General features: G+C 53.4%; 1 protein-coding gene across 5 annotated transcripts in view; it reads left to right on the top strand.

Annotated features, from left to right (window-relative positions):
- Window positions 1-20,182, top strand: part of Tns1 (tensin 1) — a 207,111-nt gene that overhangs the window by 11,270 nt on the left and 175,659 nt on the right. The window contains exon 1 of one of the 5 annotated variants that reach the window (XM_060368606.1): window positions 11,920-12,298. The exons of 3 other annotated variants lie outside the window; for them this stretch is intronic. In XM_060368606.1, coding sequence (XP_060224589.1) covers window positions 12,203-12,298 — 96 coding nt within the window. In that variant the 5' untranslated portion in view covers window positions 11,920-12,202. Of the gene's footprint in view, window positions 1-11,919; window positions 12,299-13,665; window positions 13,691-20,182 lie in introns of those variants that run through there. One more of the 5 variants, XM_060368611.1, reaches the window with a different exon arrangement.

The following is a 20,182-nucleotide window of genomic DNA, read 5'->3' as shown; positions in this document are numbered from 1 at the left end:
GAGGCCAGAGTGGGAGGTGAGGAAGGGGTTGGGGGGCAGGTGGCACTGTTTGTCCCTGTCCTCACTCTGTCCTGCTTGGCATCTTCTTTCTCTCTCTTGTCACTCTTGGTAGTCTGCAGGCTGGAATGCTGGGGTCAGCTGGGGTTGGTGTAGGAGGAGCAGGCAGGCCTGGAAGCTCCTGTTTGTGTGTGTGTGTGTGTGTGTGTGTGTGTGAAGCCTGGAGACAGATTAGCTCACAGCATCCTGGAGACAAAAATCAGAGAGGGCTAGTTGTAAAATATCGTGAGCCCAGGGGCCAGGCCGACCTGGTGGCAGGTGTGAGATGATGGAGCTGGGACCCTCTGCTCCTGTGTTTAGGAAACTGGGGTGAGAACACAGACCTTGGGTAATTAGTGAGCGATCTGGGGAACTGAGGCAAGCAGTGTTTTCAGCATGTTGCTGATGTTTATGTTGCATGTCTCCTTCTGAATCAGGAAGGCCTTCTGGAGCACCTGATTGACCCCTCCATATGTCTGCATGAAGCCCCTCTAGAAGAGTGGCTCTGATTATATGCAGAACCCTATGCTTGGGGGGTCTCTGACTTGGCACATGAGCTGCAAGTCGGTTACTACGATGACAGCTGATGCCTTTAAAAACAGCCTTTTTAGGCTGGAGAGATGGCTCGGGAGTTACACTTGCCACAGACAGCATGAGTTCAATCTCTGGGGGCCACATAGGGTGGTGTGAGAGACAGCTAATTCCTGCAGCTTGTTCTCTAAGCACTTCTCATGAACGTTGGCACGCCCGATTCAATAAATAGATAAATGACTAAAACATGAATATGGATAAGTAAAGTACAAACAGCCTTTTCTGTGCTGGACACAGTCATGGCTCTCCTGTGTTGTGTTGGGCTCATCTTAGCCGCTCTTAGGCCTTTCAGTGAGGATGGAGTTCTTTGGTTGCAAGAGGTCAAAGTTTTGCCTGATTAGTCAGTAGTACTTCCTACCTGGGAATTTCGCAGTCCCCAGCCTGGCCTCGGCCTTCACAGCACCCTCCCCTACTCCAGTCAGATGAAAGAAAAGGCTGCAAGGTATCTGAGGATAGCCCCTTCTCTGGAGATAGCATGAGGTTAGATCTGCATGTGCTTTGCACAATGATCTCTCCCTCATTTGCCGCCAGCAGGTGGGTGGGGACTCTGGACCCCATTTTTCTGCACCCCTGCTTATGAGAGCATGAACCCCACTTCCAGAGCCCTCCCTGTTCTCCCTCCTCCTGAGCTCTGCAGCTGACTGTAGAACTGTGAGAACAGCTTCCATCTTGCTTCCCATACCCACAGAGGAGCATTTCCAGCTCTGGGGTCTCTCTTGTCCCCTCCCTCCCTTCTCCATTTATCTCCCCCTCTGAGAGCCAAAGGCCCTTTGTAAAGGTCTTTGTGTGGATCTGAGCTCCCAAGCCTGCAGAGGGACAAAGGAACACCCTTTCCCCTTCTCCATTGTCCCCTCTCTTCCCAGGAGGCCCTGCCCACTCGCCACCCCCAGTGAGCTTGGCTTATTTCCTATGTAAGTTAGTGAGCAGAGATGGGTGTTGAAAAGGTTCATGGATTCTTGAGGCCCTGGACCAAGGCTGAGTGGTCCCAGCAAGAAGAAAGAGGCTAGCTTCCTTTGGGAAGGGGGTGGGAGTCCTCTTGGCTCCGGGCCAGGGCAGGGGGCCAAGTCATTGACACTGCTGTCTCTGGGTGGATATGATCACCCCTATCATCTCCTTCTCTCTCTGCTTTGGTCACTGTCTCCTGTCTGCTTCTGTCTCTGCTCATGTCACCAGATCACTCTCAGTATTTATCTTGGAGAAACCAGGCAGACCCCATCTTGTCCTTAATGCCAGTTCAAAGGAGGCCCCTTCCCTTCTCCTTCCTTCCCATAGACCCCTTTCTCTCTATCTCCCCCAACCTGCAGGGTCTCCCCTAGGGCATTGTCATTCCCTTTGCCCTGGCCAGCCTGGTGACCCCAGATAGAGAAATCTTGGCTGGCTGCCTACTGGGTCCTAGATAAAAATAGATATATGCTTGGTGACTGGGGCAAAGGCCAACCCACAGGTCCCCCATGGCCTCCTTGGGACACATGGTCTTCTGGGACCCTGGGGTCTTCCTACCACCCTGCTGTACTGGGGAGTCTGGAGTGCCGTGGACGCCAACAACTCTCAGGATGAGACTGCCGGTGCTGGTAAATGACCCATGGGCAGAGAAAGGCAAGCCAAGGGCAAGACCAATGCAGGAGTCCTAGCTGGAAAGCGTTGGTGGCCTGAACCCGAGTGCAGCCCAGGACACTGCAGGCAGAGCATAGCATTCCCAGGCCATGGGCAGTGGCCTGGGCCGCAGTGGGGTAGAGAGCCAGCTCTGCATGCATGAGCTGCTGAGTAGCAGTCTAACCTCTGAGTGCAGCCACATCCCTACCTGGATATTGGAGGTCTTCTGCCTCTTGGGCAACAATTGGGCAACCTCTACAGGGGTCCATGACAGGGACCAGCAAGACCCTCTGTGGGCTCCCCAGGCTGCCAGGCTAATTGGTCTTCAATTCCAGCCTTTGGTCCCTCATCTTTCTTACTGGCCTGTGTACACCCTCCTCATAGGCAGACCTTTACATTTGCTGGTCTTAAATGTAGCCAAGCTTTTTTTTTTTTTTTTTTTTTTTTGTGAGGTCTGGGACCTGAGAGTCTTGCTGAATCCAAGAGGGGAGAGTCCTGTCTTTCTAGAGTGACAGAGAGCAAAGCATGTTGCGTGGCTCTGCTGGGGCTTCAGGGCCTTAGCATTCCCAAGACCTTCAAGTTCCCTGAAGGCTCTTCTTATTTAATAGCATCCTGTTCTTGTTCCATGGATGTGATTTCTTCTTTCCTCTCCCTGAGGGTATTGTGACCATCTTGTAGCCTTCCTTCTCTTTACACTGCTTCCTCCAGGTGGCTTTGGCTCTTTATGGCTTATTCTAAAAGCTCTTTTCAGACGCTTGGAGCCCAGTTTTCTGTTCAGTGTTTAAATTAGGAACACAAAGAGTGGATCAGTTGCGTCCCGTTGCCAGGCTGAGCTGTTTTCACAGGCAAACTCCTGTCCCTGTTGTTGGATGTCTATACTTGGGCTTATTGGATCTCCAGAGAAGACCCTACTTCGTTGCCACCTGGAGAAGTGAACACGCACTTGCTTTTCAGTGCTTGACCTGTGTCCCCACACCCGGCACTGTCTCACTCTTCTTTGGACAATAGCTTAGATCTAGACTGTGATGGCTTCCTCAGTGTTTTACTAGTCTTCCTGTTTCAGGTTCACCTTCATCTCCGTTGCCAAGGTATCTGTGCCCATCAGCCCCGAGCCTTATGGGGGGCATAGTGGGAGGCCAGCTTCTTACCAGCTGCCCCTCAGTCTGCTTGGGATTCTACATGCTGGGGCTTCTAGTTTCCATTCACCCATATCTCTCCAGCCCCTCCAAGTTTGATACTGTTATCAGGGGTGATAATGAATATATTTAACAAGTGATCTTGGGGGTGGGTCAGGAAGCAGGAGTGGGCACTGAGGAAAGTGCTCAATTGGGTCTTAGCCCTTTCCTATCAGGATCAGGGAGGCCTGGGGCCTCCCTGGGTGATGACAAGGCTGCTTCTTGGCTGGGGCTGAAGAAGCTCAGGACTGGCTCACTCATCTATGAATGAGAGGATGAGCCTGATGATGCCTGCAGGAGGGAGGCTGGCTGGAAGGTCACTTCTCTGGCTTTGTTCATGGGGCCCCAACTCTCTTTCCTATCCATTTTCTGTGGTGCAGCCTTGAGGCCATTCAAGGGTGGTGACTAGGAAGTGGAACAACATGGAGCACATACTGGGAGATGTGTCACTATCTGCTGGAGCTATGAACAGACAGACAGACAGAGAGAGAGAGAGAGAGAGAGAGAGAGAGAGAGAGAGAGAGGACTTCCAGTCTGACAAGAGCCACGAGGCACTGCTGCCTGCCTGCACAAATGTGATAGTGGATTAGCAATCTGTCCCCTTGTTCTCCTCACCAGCAGTCACCCTCCTCAGAAGGCTGGGGACTAGGGGGCAAGCCTATTGTAGGAGGAGAGTTTCAGTGTGAGGTAAAGGCAGGAGGATGTCATCACTGTTATATAGGGTCTAGCATAGCCAGACAGTTCCTGTAGCCTCTGGGGGAAATCCCTGTGACCCTGCCCTGCCTGGTGGGCCAAGCATGGTTCTTCTAATCCAAGGCCCATGAGGGACAGACCCTCTGTCCTCTTTCTCCCTGTCCCCAGCCCCTCCTTCAAGCATGGGGATAGCAGTTGGGTTCCTCCTTGTCTCCCAGGTGGCTACAGTTCCTGCTTGCTTTCCCACCCACACCCTCAGCCTTACTCTACTTCCCATAGGCAGAAAGCCTGGGGAAGGAAGTCTAGAGCAATACCGAGCCAGGTGGGAGGGCCCAGGTGCAGCCCAGCTGGGGAAGAGCTGGATGGGAACAGCTGTCTGGTTGGAAAGCGGCCTTATTCTTCAAGGGGTCTGAGTAGACCCGTGGATGGTAGATGTGAGTTCTGGGTTTTTCAAGATGATTCTTAGGGTGTGGAGCCAAGTGAGAATGGAGACTCTGGGTACGGGGCTTCCCGATGAAGGTGAAGAGGAATTTGAGATTTTGTGCTGCAAATGGAAGACTGTTTTAGAGGTGGTTTTTTTGTTTTTGTTTTTTTTTTTTTAATTAAAAGAGGAGTATAGAGAATGGCCGTATGGTGTCTCATGGGAGGTGCTACCTGCCACCCAACCTAAAGCTTTTCAGCTTCAGCCCCACCCCATTTCCTCCCATTATGTCTTCCCTTATGGTGGGGGTGGGGTTCTAGGACTGCATTCCTGGGCTTCCATTTCTGTGCTCTCTGATTGAGAGGCAGCCTCTTGTCCCCCTGTCTTCCTGCACCCTCAACTCACCTCTTCTTTGGCCCGCTTCCCATCCTGGCCAGCACTATTTTGGTGTCCTCTTGGGACACCTGGCTCCCCTCCCACAGCGTTCATGCCTGGTTTGGGCTATGAACTGCGTGTTCCAGACACCGTGCCCTAGTGGAGGGCCCTGGCTGGAGTGCTGTCTGGTGGATGCAGTGGTCAGTGTGCAGCTGGCAGGCTAGAAAGGGCTATGGAGAACAGGCCCAGCGCATCTTCTCCGACTGATGCCAGGTCCAGGCACCTATGGGTGCCTTGGTGTGTCAAACTGGTACAGGCATTTCTACATTTAATTGACTTCTTATTCCTCCCTGAGAGGTCAGCGTCTTGTCTCCATTCTTCAGAAGATGTTAATGGTGGTTCCGGGTAAGGACACAGTATCCTCAAAGTCATGTGCCCCATGGGTTCCAGGACCAGGGTTTGGACGCTAATCTTTCTGTAGCTTTTGTATTTGGATCCTTCTCTTTGGGAGATGAGAGGGGACAAGGGGGAGGTGATGCCAGTTTCACAGATGAGGACTCTGAGGCCCCCAGACGGGATGGGGCCCAGATGGGTCCATTCACAGGGCAATATAGGACGCTCTCTCCTCTGGCCTGTTTGCACCTTGCCCCGCATCCTCTTCCCTAAAGCTATACACAGAACAAAAACAAAATGTGTCAGAAACTGGACCCAAAGGACCACAAGTGGCATTGGGAGTTTGGGGGTCAGGGTGAGGAGGAATCCAAATTGTACCACTCAGATCAGGGGAGAGGACGGAAGGAAGTCTGCAAAACCCCAAGGAGAGTGCCTAAGCTCTGACTTGGAGGGTGTAGCTGTCTAGAACCAACCATGGTACTGGGATGTCTCTTAACATCTGTGGAGTGGGGAAGGACTCATGTTTTGGTGGGCATTTGATACCATCGCACCATCTCCTGTTCTGGACCTGTCTTAGGTCCTTCTAAGATGCTCAGCCCTGAGGCCCTGGCTCCTGACCACGGTGACTGTAGCCATCTAGAGACCTGAGCTTGGACTTCTCTCATGTGGCCTGAGTCTGGGGAGGGAAGCTTGTCAAGACCTTCTGCTTCTGCAGTCAGTGGACGAGGCCAGGTCTGGCTTGTTTCTCAGTTCAGTGTCCTTGGGTGGCTGGCTGTACCCTGTGCCATCTCTCCTCCTCTTCCGGTGTCCCTTCCTTTCCTTCCTTGCTCTTTCTGGAAGGGAGGAGCCAGGCCCCTTCTTCCAGCCCTGTTTCCTCAGCTTTCCCCCAGCCCCAGGTCTCCCTGCTGTTTTTCTCTCTCCATTCACAGGTCCTCTCCCTGCTCTAGTCTGAGGTTCTGTTTAGCTCTCTCCCTCTGCCAGCCTGGAGTCTTCTCTTGGAGTTCCTTTCCTTCTTCCTGTCCTTTCTGTCCTAAAAGAGTCTGTCCCAGTGACCTGACTTCTGCTCCCCGTTCTCAGACATCTGTAGGCTTCAGGCTGAGGAAGGAGTGAGAGAGCCATGGGATCCACTTTTGGCTTCCCCCTCACCATACTACAGAGACATTGCTCTAGAAGTGGGCTGAGAAAGAGGCCCAGTGAAGCTGTGTGGATAAGGAAGGGTGAGCAGAACCTGTTTCCCTGTTTGTGCCTCTGGCTGTGTCCCATCTTTGCCTCAGGGGCCTGCCTTTGTCTCCACCTTTCTTTCTCATCTGGGTCCCCAGTCTTGAGGCTTTAGGACAGCTTTCTGCCCCCTTGTGCCCCTCTGTGGAGTTGAGGTGAGGCTGGCAGTGGCTGGCTTCCCAGGAGGGGAGGGACTGAAGAAGTGGGGGCAGGGTGCACCATAATTGTATTAGCTCGTGCTGATGCAAGGGGGTTTCCCAGACTGGCTCTTCTGATCCACTACCCTCCTTCCTTGCCTTCCTTCATACTCTCCATTCATACCCCCCTCCTTCTCAGATCCATCAGAATCAATTAGCCCTTCCTTGCTGTAATCTTATTGTGGGAGCCTGGGTTCCCAGCCAGCATCTAAGCTTGCAGGCCTGCAGTCTCCACTCTGGGCCCTGCAAAGAACATTCCAGGGTGAAGGGATGACCAGGATGACCTCAGAGGCCTTACCCTTCCTTCCCCACTCCGGGGGTCTCTAGTGGATCAATAGCCTGCTTGGCCTGTCCCCACTCCTCCCCCACTCACCGTTAATCATGTCCTCGGCAGCTGAGCGGTGATGGAAATCATTTGGAAAGGGGCCCAGAGGACCAGGATTCTCAGCCCAGAGAACAGAGAGCCATGGGGGCGGGGAGAGGAGGGGGCTTGAATAACGTGCTGCCAGTGTCTGAAGGTTTATTGTGTAGAAGAGAGTGACCAAGCTATTCTCCCCCAGGAAGGCAGACTCAAGGAAGCTGTTTGGAATTTGAGAGGGGACTGGAGGTTAGGTATCAGGAGGAACTTCCTGTCTGTAGAAGATCACAGACCTGGGTTAGCAGCGGTGAAGGGACATCCTCTAGGAGGATAGACGTTGTCCTGTTGTCCTTGTTGCCCTCCTTATTTCTGGCCATGGGAAAGTAATGGACCAGTGACAGGGGCCTCTGCCAGCTTTGATACTGCCACTTGCTGCCTGTATAGCAAATCACCGTACCATTCAGGGTCTCAGGGTCCTGTGAAAAGCAGGAGTAGGGAAGGGATGGGGCATGTCAAAGTTTGAGTGGATATCGGAGGGCTGGTTCAGAAGAGAGACTATGGTGTCTCTTGTCAGGGTGGGAGGAGCAGAGACATAATGACCTTATTGGCCTAGCTGCAGTGACAGTAGAACTCTCAAAGTGACAATCACCACTGGCCAGGATCTGGAAACTGGAAGGGACGTCTCTCCCTTCACCCCTAACTCCCTTCTTTTTTCCCTCCCTCCTTCCCTCTTGCAATCAAACAGTGAACTTAACCAGCCCCGCCTGCTGGACCCCACACGTCAGATCTTATGCTAGGTACAAGGGTACACCTGAGTGACTGACAGCATCCTCCAGAGCTGGCCTTGTGGTGGGGAAGAAGGGGAGACTGTGAAGAAGCAGGCAGATAGATCAACAAGGAATGGTGCCAAGTACTCTGAGGAAATGAGCTATCAGTGCTCACAGAAGGGCTGGAGGGAATGGAAGGACTTCTGTGGGCTGGTCAGAGGAGGCCGCCTGGAGCCGTTACCCCTGGAGCCCATGTGTGACCTACTCTGTAGGACTCTATGTTGTGTGGCGGGCAGAGGAGCCTGGGGCTGGGTGTGAGTTCCATGCCTTGGCTCTAGTTGATCTTGTGTGTACAGTTGAGGAGACCCATCTCTGGTGTGGCAGCTAAAGGGCCAGGAGCCCAACCTGAGAGGGATGCATTTGACTGTAAACCTCCCTGGGGCCACAGAGACATCACAAGAGAGGGTAGAGATACTTTGGTAGTGATGGGGTAGTGGTTGGGGAAAGAGAGGGGATTGCTGGAGCCAAGCCCTTCATGGGGAAGGGTTAGGAGATCCCCAGGGAGCCATGCCTGCATATCTCTCTTTAGGTGTGAAAGTGAGACCCGGAGCCCAAGATCAAATGCTCCGGGATTCTCCTCTAACAGGAGCGTCCTTTGTCCTAGAAGACAAAACCAACCCGGGGCACTGCAGTCCGACACAGAGAGGACTCTGTGCTATGCTGCCAGGTAGACCTTCCTCCCACGGCTGTCCCAGGGCACAGCTGGGCTGTGACCTGCTCTCTTGTTTCCTGACACCTGTGCTGGCTCCTCTGGGAACCCTTGCCTTCTTCCCTTGATTTGCTGTGGGAAAAGGGGACCTCCCTGGCCCTGACCCAAGAATATGTAGGTATGTGGGGGAGGGTGGATCACAGCTGGTCTCCACCCTCGTCTTGCTGTGGATTGGGATCTGCGTCCAGTTCAGTTCTCAGCACTCGGTTGGGTAGCTCTCGCCTACCTGTGTTCCAGGTGATCAGATGTTGTCTTTTGGCTTCTGGGGCTACCTGCGCACGCGCATGCACACTCACGCGCGCACACACACACACAGAAAAAGAAATAAAGACAAAAAAACATAGATAAAATTTATCTTAAAAAATACCCAATCAAATCAACTCATGAGAGGATGTATTTATTTTGGCTGATGCAGCCATCGTGAGGGAAGCACAGCTCAGGAGCATGAGGCGGCAGAAGCTCATGCAACCAATTGCTCATGGTGGAGGAGGAAATGCCTATTCTTTCCAGCCTGGATGGACTCATAGCACAGCCTCCTATCCTGTGCCTGTCTGGAGTCCTGGTGGCAGGAGTGGAGAGGAATTGCTGGAGGTCTCAGGGCTGGAAGTCAGGCCCCCGAATCTGTGGAGGCCTGGAGATGGTCATGTGTTATGGACAGGGAGACAAGGAGCTGTCAGTCATCCATTGGGTGGTGACCAAGTCTTTACAGATGTCACTGGAGGGACTGGCGAAGTGGCTCAGGGGATGTAAGTGTTTGCTGCCAAGCCAGACCTGCCTAGTAGAAGGAGAGGACTGACTCCTGCAAGCTGAACTTTGACTTCCACATGCATGTGCATGATCCCTAAACAAACAAAATAATGTACCAAAAGTGTCCCTGGAGAAGCCGAGATGAGAAACTATTGGGACCCCACATGGAGGCAGTAGAGAAGTCTAGTAGAGGGCTAGTAATGCCCTCTATCAGACAGGGTCCTACCTAGACTCACGTAATCCCTCTCTTATACAATTCTTCACTTCTAACTCATGTCTAACTGTGTCTGCATCTGATCCATGAGTGAGGAGCCATGTACCTTTGTTCCTGAGGCTCAGAGGCCTGGAGGCAGAGCTGGCAGTGAGGGGCATAGACCGAGAAGCTACCGTGACCTGGCTGGAGTTGCTGGTGCCCTAGGTGACATGAGGGGGAAAGAGGATCAAGACTGAAAGGCTAAGGTAGGCACGATGGCCTAAGCCTGTGATATCAGTACTTGGGAGGCAGAGACAAGCCAGTCTGTATGGGTTTGAGGCCAGCTTGGTCTAGGTAGAGAGGTCCAGGTCAGCCAAAGCTACATAGTGAGACCCTGTCTTAACACAAAACAAGACAGGGAAGAAACCTTGGAGGTTGGAAACTCACCTCCACTCTTCTTCTTTGAAGGAAGACGAAGTAAAGAGGGTCCTTGGTAGAACCTTCCAGGAGGCTATGGAATGGCTTTGAGAGGGAGTAGAGATGCCACAGGGACTCTGGTGGGGCTAGAGCTGAAGAGGTGTGGAGAATTCTCTTGACATTCATGAGCTGAGACAGGCATGGTGTGGTACAGCTCCAGGCAGCAGCATGCTTTGTTTCCTGTCCCAGGTGTCACAAACTCTGTCCCCTTTCTCTGGCGGGTCCTTGGCCAAAGGTGCCTCCCGTTGGTCAGAGGCTAGGAATGGAGAGCATTGCCCATGAGCCCTGTCTAGCAGGGTTTCAGGCTGCGGAAGGTTGAGTCTTGCCATCACTTCCTTTCCTTCCTGCCCACCAGCCCTTTTTCCTTCCAGGTTCCTGGAGTGTCTATCATACTGAGTATCCTTTGAAGAAAAAGCCACCTTGCTTCCCCCCCCCCCCCCTCGGGCTTGGCAAGGGCCTGATGTCAGCCAATTTTATCGGAGGAACTTCCTCCCATGTTTAAAAATTCGACGAGTGAAGCCGGTCACCCCACATGCTATGGATTAAACTCCGTTTCCTCCAGTCTTAATCTGTTTCCTGTGGCCCCAAGGTGGGGACGCTATAGAGGGTGAAAGGCTCCCCTCAGGCCTAGAACAGGACTGAGCAGTGCCAGGGGCTTCGCCGGGGGTAGTGGGCATAGACAAAGGCCCACTCTTGCTTGGCAATGGTTGGCATTGAGAGGCTGTCCTTATGTCCATCTGCATACCAAGAGCTACTTCTTCTCTCTGGCTGGCCTTTTGCTAGTCTTCCTACCCGGGCCACTATGTTGTCTCTAGGGGGTCAGGGAAAGTGCACGGGGGGGTGGGGGTGGGGGTGGGGGGTGGCGTGTGTGTCTGTTGCAGGGGTGGGCCTAAGAACGCCTCTGCATTGCAGGGGAGTCTGGGGGGGGGGGTGGCGACAGGAGCAGCCGGCAAGACTCTCTGAGGCCCTTGGCAGCAGACGAAAAAAGACCCTGGAAGTTTGGGGACAGCGGAACACATCCCCAGGAAATCTGGCCTTGAAATGGTGATTGGGGGAAGCCAAGGTCCCGGGATTGCGGCAGTGCGAGGGAGGGCCAGGGTCTGTGGGGGCCTCAGTGTCCAGTTGCTGAGGAAGCAGCCGAAGCTCCCGCCCCCTCCTCTTCTGTCCTGGCCCGCTGCCCTCTAAGCTTCTCGGCAGGCACAGGCTCAGGAGAAATTCAGCGCTGGTTGCTGCCACTCCCCCACTCTGCTTGTGGGACCCCGCCTGCCTCTCTGCGCCTTTGTCTGCCCGTTTCTCCAGAGCCCTGTGTCTGTCTTCTTTTATTTTCCTTTTCTAGTCCCAGGGTCCTAGTGTGATGACCCCAAACACTAGCACCAAAAGCCACCCCTTCACCAATCCCTACTTTTCTCTCAGGCAAGCCAGAGAGAAAAACGCGAGGAGCCCGCTACACCCCAGCAGAAGGGAGGCGTGATCCTTCCAACCTGTTGGGGTAATTTGGACTCTGGGCGCCCTCTCACTTCTGGAGTGGGCCGGAAAGGGATCCCCGAAGATGAGTAGGGGTGTGGCCAGGGTCAGAGGGTGTCTAAGTGTATCCGCGTCCCCCACCCCCCACCCCGTGTGCTTGCCCTGCGCCTGCGGGGTTTCTGTTGGGCGGTGGAAGCCAGTGGCCTCCGTTTAAGTTAATCACATTATACTCTGGGGAGCAATCTGGGGATCGGAGGGCGTCCTGGAGGGAATCCACGTGCGTGCACACACACTCACACACTCACTGCAGCGCCAGCACAATGCTGCCGTCGCTCCTTCCCGCAGGCGGCCGCCCTGCGCCTGGCACCGCCTCTGCCCGGTCCCCACAGCCTCAGAAGTTGTGCATGGGAAGCCGGCGGCAGAGGCTGGAGGCTGGCACGTCGCCGCAGAGGGAGGAGAGAGGGGGCGGCCGAGGAAGGCCCCCGTGGGTGGAAGCGCCCTGCAGCCGCCCAAAGGGACTCAGAGGAGATGGAGCCAGGCTGGCGCCGCGCCGAGGGTCCGCTGCCCGGCTCCTCCCGCTAGAGGGGGCAGGATACCCCAGCTGATCCTCGGGGACCTAAGCCCCGGGAGATGCCAGGCGAAAGGCGCTGATTTTTCTGCCTCTCGGTCCCCAACTGGCTCCAAGGTCCTCCTGTGGCTACCCGCGTGCCCTGGGCACCCACTTTCCAGGGCAACATGACTCGGCTGGGCTGGTGCTTTTCCTGCATGATCCGCTGGGGCAAGTACCTCTTCTCCTGCCTCCTGCCCCGGCGCCTCTGCCTTCGAAGCCAGGTAACGCGACACCTGGTCCCTTCCAGCCCTCTAGCCGACTCCTCCCCCCTCCCCCCCTAAGTTTGATGGATTACCTCTCACTTTCAGGGACTCACCATTGTGGCCTTGTCAGCTTGCCTCTCATTAGTGTAGGGAATCCTGGGAGTCCCTAGTTCACGTTAGTGGGTCCGGGAGGGAGAGTAGCTGACACTCTACAGAGCAAACGTTCAGCCTTAGAAGTCTGACGGATAGCCTTGGAAATTAGTTAGGGAACAGGGGCGTTTTGGAGTTTTTTTTTTTTTTTTTTTTTTCCTGTAGGAAGAGAAGTCTTTTCCTGGAACCCGCCCCCACCCCCATCTCCCCCAATCTCAGAGGCCTTGCAGTTAATGCAGGAAGATGAGTGGGATGCAAAGGGAGTGGCTACTAGCAGACTTCTGGAAGGACTTTTTGTCTATTCAGAAGGATAGAGGGACCTTGGGTCTGGATCAGAAGAGAATGGGCCACAGGGAGGAATCAGCAGGTGGATTTTGGGAGGGGGGGTGAGGTGGTACTTGCTGTTCTGAGAATGGGGTCCTGGCTTAGTCTTCTTCTTCTCTCTAGAGTTCTTCTAGATAAACCCTGGGCAGTGCCTTCTGAGTAGTTTATGTGGGCCATGGCTAGACTAGGAAATATGGCCAGGAATCTTGACTTACACCCTGGATGGGCAGGGGGATCCCCAACAGCATGGCTATTGCCCCAGGAGCCTCTAATGATCGTAGGGCTATGGTTTTTTGATCAACACACTGCTCTAGTTCAGCTCCAGAATGGTGGGCAGACCATTGTGGTTAAGACAATCAGTGAGGGAGCCGGCCTGCCTGACTTTGAATTCTGGCATCCTCACCTCCTAGCTGAGGATCTGGGCAGTGACAGCTGCCTGTACTCCTTTTCCTATGTGCAGAATGGGGATTGTAAAAACATACACCCTGTTAGATCTCCGTGTGGAATCTGAGGCAATTCATGTAGGGTGTTGTCCACTCCATTAAAGGGGTCTCCACCCAAATTAAGGATGTTTTTGTCTTGACCTCCTTCAGGGATGGAAAGATAACGATAATCGTTCTTCCTTTTCTCCCACTCCTCAGGAATTTCTAGCTCCTTATCACAGGTGCTGCCTCAGTACCTCAGTTTCCCTCCCTGCCATTCCGCAGTGAGGAAAGATGCCAGCAAGCTTCTCCCTCAGTCACCCAAGATATGCTTTGAAATCTTCCAGCAAAATGCATTGTCCCTGGGGATTGGCTGGGAGGCAGGCGCTGCCTCTGGGGAGTGCAAAGCTAGAGCCTCAGCCACCCTCCCTTAGGCTCTGAGTTCAGATGCTGAAGAGACCGGTTTTTCGGCTTTGGGGACAGTCTGCAGTGAGAAATGGCCAGCCAGGACCAGGTCAGTGGATCCAGCCATTCAGCAATTCCCCTTCCTCATCTGCAGGATAGGAGAGCATCCACCCACACTGTCCATACCCTACTCTACCTCCTCTGGGGCCTGGACCCTGGAGGCTGCAGCAGGGGCAACAAGCGGAAGGGCTGCAGCTGCCTCTTGCAGCCTTTGAGAGCCCAAGTCAGGCAGGAAATTGGAGCTGGAAAGGAGATCAAAATCACGGAGCCGGGAAGGAGCTTATTAAAAATTATCAGGATTGGGCCCAGACACTGTCCTCTTCCAGGGCGCTGGTGGATGGGAGGTGGGGCAAGGGGAGAGCAGGGTATGTCTATGATCCTTCCTGTGTTAGCTGAGGAAATGAAGGGTGGAATAGAGCCTGCTTGGGGCTCTACCTCCCATGGAGCACTCAGATTTCTGGAGCACAGGGGGGGCAATCTCAGCCGTAGAGGGGTGTTGGGTTATGGATGGGTCAGGGCCTGGAGTTGCCCATGAGGGGCCTTGGTGGGCATCGGGATGATGTGCGTGGTGCTCTGAACTAGTATCTCGTGCCAGAACTTGCTGACGGGACTGGAGAACCCACTCAGTCCTTGCCTGCACTGTTGCGCTGTGAACATCCTGCATGGTGTGGCACAGGAGCTCCTGGGACTCCAATGACCTCAGAGAATGCCCATGGGTAGGGGAGGTGGCATGGCTTGTCAGAAAGGATGGACCTAGAAACAGCAGCATCCAGCTCCTGCCTGCCAGGGGAAAGCCGGCTCTCATCTTGACCCACGTCATAGGAACACTTACTTACCTTAGGCTCTTCCTTCTATGTGCCCCCTGTACCCTCCTGAAGCTGGGTACCTGACTCCCCTCCTGAAGTTGTGCTTTCATCATCAGCTTTCAGATAAGAAGTGGAGAGGACAGTTAACTCCTGTTCCGGGGTAACTGACTTGTAATGCTCCTGGGGCAACAGAACAGATCTCTATCCCTGGGAGATGAGAAATCAGATGTTCGGAGCTCCATTGACTCATGTCCTAGCTGTGTGACTCCAGCGAGTTGCTCAGCCTCTCCGTGCCTCAGTTTCTTGCACCTTTAAGGTGAGGGTTGGTAGAATGGCTGGTTATTCAGTGTTAGTCTTTCCTGGGCTAGGGCCAAGAGGCAGAGTCTGGAGGGCAAGAAGTGTGTGCATCTAGCGACTGAATGCCGTGGAGATCTGCAGCTGGGTGTTCCAGCCCTCTGCACCATTTTCTGGCTTGGAGGTAGGCTTTGGGTGTCCAGTCTCAAGGTAAAGAGTGTGGAGTTCAGGGGAAGTGATGTGGGGCTCCCTTTGGCTTTGTGGTATCTGCTGAACAGGGCACTTAGGAGGAACTTAGGAGAAGGCAGGAAATCTGGGGTCTGGGAGTCGGAGGATCAAGAGCCGATACCTGGGAGATCGATCACCCCACAGCCTTTGACCAAAGTGCAGTTAGTTATCTGCTCAACAAGGACCTGGGGTGAGGTAAGGGGTGTCTCAGGAGTCGGATCATCCAGACAGATACTTAATTTGCCCTTCCAAGTTTACATATGTGTATATATGTGTGTGTGTGTATGTGTGTGTATGTCGACATATATATGTAAACTTGGAAGGACAAATTAAGTATATGTGTATATATATCACTTTGAAATTTGCACTTTTCATATTTTGTAATCAATAAAAATATAAACTTGGGGCTTTGATAGTGAGGTCCATCCCAAGAACTAAGGAGGAGGGTGTGTGGATGTTACAGGCCAAGCACCACGGCCTCATTTCTGCTTGCCTCCCCACCCTCCCTCAGGCCCCAAAGTTTCTTGCTCTGATGCTCAGACCTACTGATCCAGTGCTCTGTGACCTTCAGATTTTGTGGCAGATGGGGACGGGGAGTGACCCAGGGCCGTAATAAGAACTGGGTGAGACACTAGCAGATTTTTGAGGAACATGAATCCAGGGGTGGGAAGAATAGATTGCTCTAGGAAACTTTAACAAGGCAGGGAGTAGAACAGAGAGGGGCCTTGGGAACCATCTGCCCGACAATTTTGCAGGCAAGGAAACTGAAGAGTAGAGGAGGACTGGAGGCAGCCAGGACCATTAGCTCATTCCAGGGCCCATGGATCCTCCCTGCGTGTCTGGAAGCCACCACTGGCCCAGAGCCCACAGCCAAGCCTGTTTCTTCAGCTGGCTGCACCGCAGGGGGCTAGAGGGAGGAGCCAGGACTTTTCTGCTGTAGAAGGAAGGACTGAAGTGAGACCAGTAACAGCTGCCCCGGAGCTGTCTGTTGGGGTTGGGGGTGGAGGGCAGGATGGCACAGGGTTGTGGTTGGGCTGGCAGGCTCTGGAGTCACCCACAGGGAACCCAGCCAGCTCACCAGTGAGTACCTGGTGCCTGCTGCATGTAACACATTCAGGCCCGAGGCCCAATAGGGGGCTCCCAAGATGAGAAAGACCTCCAGCGAGTCTTTAGCCTTCTGGAACTCAGATCAGAGGTCATGTCTGGAGGAAAGAAATCCGGGGTCCTGTTGATGGGTGGGCATTGCAATTTGGGGCAAAGGTTTGGGCAGGGCTGCTCACATCTGTTTGAGAGGGAGAGAATGAAAGGTTTGGGGGGAGCATAAGAGATGCTAACAGTAGGAAAATATGTTAGAGCCCCTTGGCTGGTTGGTTGACGTATCTTTTAAACAATTATTTAATTTTATTTATTTATTTATTTATTTATTTTTAAGGCAGGGCTTCTCTGTGTAGTCTGGGCTACCCTTCAGCTCATTATCTCATTATGTAGACCAGGCTGGCCTTGAACTTAGAGAGATCCACCTGCCTCTCTGCCTCCTCAGCGCTGAGATTAAAGGTGTGTGCCACCGTGCCCAAGCTCTTTTTATTTTATTTTAATTTTAATTTTTTTAAACTACATTTAACCTCTCACGATGACACATGCCTTTATCCTATGACTCTAGAGGCAGAGGCAGGTAGATCTCTATGAGTTTGAGGCCTTTTTCTATATAATGAGTTCTAAGGCAGCCAGGGCTCCAATGGTGAGACGCTATCTCAAAAAATAAAAATTACTCTATCATCTATCTATGTATCTATCTAACCTAATCTATCTGTCATGAATATCTCTCTGTGGGCACGCACACACAAATGCCACTGTGTGTGGGGGGGGGCACTCGTGGTACTTGCTGAGCCATCTCATCATTTTCTCAAGGGATAAAACAGCACATCTTTGTCTAAGGAGCTTTTCCATGTCCAGCTCAGGGAGGACACAGCCAGCTCTAAAGAGCTGAAAGCAACAAAGATGTCATTTAACAGTCAATAGGGAGATAATTATTATGTAGTGGAGAGTACTTCATCACAGGAAAGGGTTAAAGTACAGGAGAGGTCACCAAGAAGCTTGGCAAAGAAGGACAGGGGTTGGGGGTTGGGGGTTGGGGGGTGGGTCTCAGGAAAGGAGACTGGAGAGCCCCTTCAAGGTGTGTGGAGGTCAGATCAGTTGGTATAATTGTTATTGCGTCTTTGGCCTGGTTTCTGAGGTTATTTTCCAGAACTCCCCAGACAGCAGCTGGAAGGCATGTCATCTGTGACAGCAGCCAAGGGAACAGGCAGGGAACCCTTGAGTATCTTCAGGAGCCTGTGAGAAGAGGATCCAGGAGGGCTGGTGGTGGGGCCTGGGCAGAGCAAGGGCTCAGGGCACTCAGACATCTCTGCTGTCATGCTCCAGCCAGGAAAGGAGGGGAGGTTTGTAAGGGTGACTGTCTGCGGGTCCCTGAAGGCTACATGGAAAACACAGGGTTCTTTCTGAGTTACTGCCAGCTGGCTGTAGCAGGTGGGTTTGGGGGTGGGGAACCTGAGGTTGGGGATATGGCAGCCATGGAGATTATGGCAAGGGATGCAAGTCCCCTTTTCCAGCCTCCCTCCACCCCAGCCCCAGCTCTGCAGAAGAGCCTAGAGAAGGATGCAGAGGGGACTCAGGCTCTTTACCCTAACTCATTCACTAGGGCACCTGCTCTAGGAAGGACCGGAGTTAGACACCTCTCTTCAGTGTCCTCTGCTCCCTCACTTACCAAATGCTACCATGGTAGCCCTTTATGTAGTAAGCAACCTGAGTATCTGGTGGGGGTAAACTTTCCTTGGGAGATGAGACAGTGTGGCCCTCTTGTTCCTGAGTTTCCAGGTGAATATAACATGGCTGGGTTGGGAGACTGCATACCTGGCTGGGCAGATCCTGATCACTGTGACGCTGGAGTTGGGCTATGTGTTGCATTGATAGACATCTTCAAAGCATGATCCTGGAGAGGTTGAAGGGAGGCAGGGGACATGGAACCCTTTGTCCACGTGGCGTTGGGTATGAATAGCACACTCTTTCGTGTGCAAAGGAGCCCAGGCCAGAGGACTTTCTTGCTGGGTGACTCAGTGTAGGCAAATGGTCTCCAAGTGCCTACTCTGGGCGGGGCCCTGTCCTTGGCCTGTGTGTGTTTGTGAATTGGACTGCTTCCTGCTGTTTGTGCATCCACAGAGGGCGTTGGCTGAGCCCCTGTCCCTCCCTGGACAGCTCCAGTGAGAATTGTTATTCACAGCCTCCGCCCACCCCTCACTTGGTCCAGCCAGGCCAGAGCTCAGGAGAGAAATTTTTTTCTTTTTTTTTTTTTTTTTTTGGGGGGGGACGTGGATTCAGACAATGGGCGACCTGGGGCAGATTATGTTGGACTCCCTTCAGGGCTTCCTGGGAACATATTTGGACCTGCACACCGACTTCTTTGCAACCTCTTTATGCCCCTGGGCAGAGGTGGGGGAACAGGGGGAGATGGGTGTGGGGGGGCACTATGGTAAAGATACTGCATGGCAAAGGGTGGGAATTCAAGAGCTGGGCTCAGGAGTGGGGAGGAAGGAGGAAGAGGAGGGGGAGGAGGAGAGGAGAAAGAAGAGGAGGGGGGGAGGAGAAGGAGAAGGAAGTGGGAAAATGCAAACCAAATGTTGGCCCAGGGTACAGTTAAGAAAAACAGACTCTCTCAGGAGCCTGCAGCGGGCTCTCTTTCAGAGGGCAGGAAGGGCTGGGACAGATGTTGGAGGAAAGAAAGAAAGGGGAGGAAGAAAAAAAAAACTGGGATGAAATCCACAGCCTGGGGGCAGGGCCCTGCCTCCCCATCACCAGCTTCTCCTGTGTCAAGGCCTGTCCTGTTCTGGGGAGCTTGCCCATGGCATCAGGGTCTGTCTTAGCTGCATGTGTGCAAATGAGAGCATGTTCCAAGGCCAGGGATCTTGAAGGAGAAGCCTATGAGCCCTGGGGTGGACTGTGCCATCAGAATGTTGTTTACTGATGTTCTGGAAAGTTCTTAGCGGGATACCTGTGCTGGTCTGCAATTTGAAGCTGATCTCAGGCTGCAAGACCCCAGATCAGGAGGCGGGGGACCCCAATGGCTTCTAGGGCTGCTATGCTTGTGTATGGTGTGGCTTCTTAGAGCCTTGCTTTGGGCAGACACCCCTTGGCCCTGTCCCTCTCACGCCCCCTACTAAGCTGAGTTTCTTACCCCCCAGGCAGTTGTGGAGTCTGGGAGGAGAGAAGAGAGAGGAGGCTGGGACAAGGGGAGGAGCAGCGAGGAGGGGGGTGGAGGAGGGGGAGTGGAGGCCCAGATGCTGGCTGAACCAGACGCTTAGGACACTGCACTCCGTTCAGCCTGCTTGGTGGGCACTGCAAGCTTAGGGGGGCCCTTGGCAGGCCCCCACGTGGCCTGCAGCACAGGAACAGAACCTCGTGAAGATGACGTGGATTTGCCTGTCCTGCATGCTTTGGGTAGGTTCTCATTACTTTAGTCTGAGGTTGTACTGCTATCCTTCAGCTAAGAATCTTAGTTGGGGGGCTTGAAAGGGGTAGGATGAAGGGGTAATGCATAGAAGAATAGACTGGAGCCCTCCAGGGCCCTGGGTTCTGCCTCTATGGGTCCCTCAGTCTCCTTTCTTCCCCAAGCCAGCCATGGATGCAGCACTGTGAGTAGAATTAGAAAGTTTGTTTCTTTTTAGAGCCCGTTTAGCTCCTCTAAATAGTGGGGTGGAAATCATTACTCCATTCAGTGGCTCAGTGCATGAGCTTGAGAAGGAAGGGGTCAGTGCGCTGGCCAGGGGTGGGAGCCGGGGGACTGGGGCCATAGACTAGCCGTCTGGACTCTTAAACCCAGAAAAGCTGTGCTGATGGGAATTCTGTTTCTGTCACGTTTGCCTCTTCTAGACCCTTCCTTCAGTCTCTCATTCTTATCAAGATTTCCCTGTTTTTCCTGACTCTCCTTTGGGACGATGTGTGCAGGCTACGGGTCTGGGGACCCCGCGGAAGGGTTAAAGCTAGAAGTGATGGGCAGAGGCTCCCAGGAAGGGGGATGGGAGAGGACTTGGTGTTGCAGGGAGCAGAGACAAGAGGAGACGCCTTTCTCAGAGGGACTTTGCAGGGCTGTGGGAGCTATGCACAGGGGTCAGGAGGGTGAGGAAGTCATCCCTGGCTGAGGTTTCTGAGAGCAATAGCCG

This window comes from Meriones unguiculatus, chromosome 15 (assembly GCF_030254825.1).
Source record: "Meriones unguiculatus strain TT.TT164.6M chromosome 15, Bangor_MerUng_6.1, whole genome shotgun sequence".
NCBI lineage: Eukaryota > Metazoa > Chordata > Mammalia > Rodentia > Muridae > Meriones > Meriones unguiculatus.
This window is presented reverse-complemented; position numbering and strand designations above follow the sequence as displayed.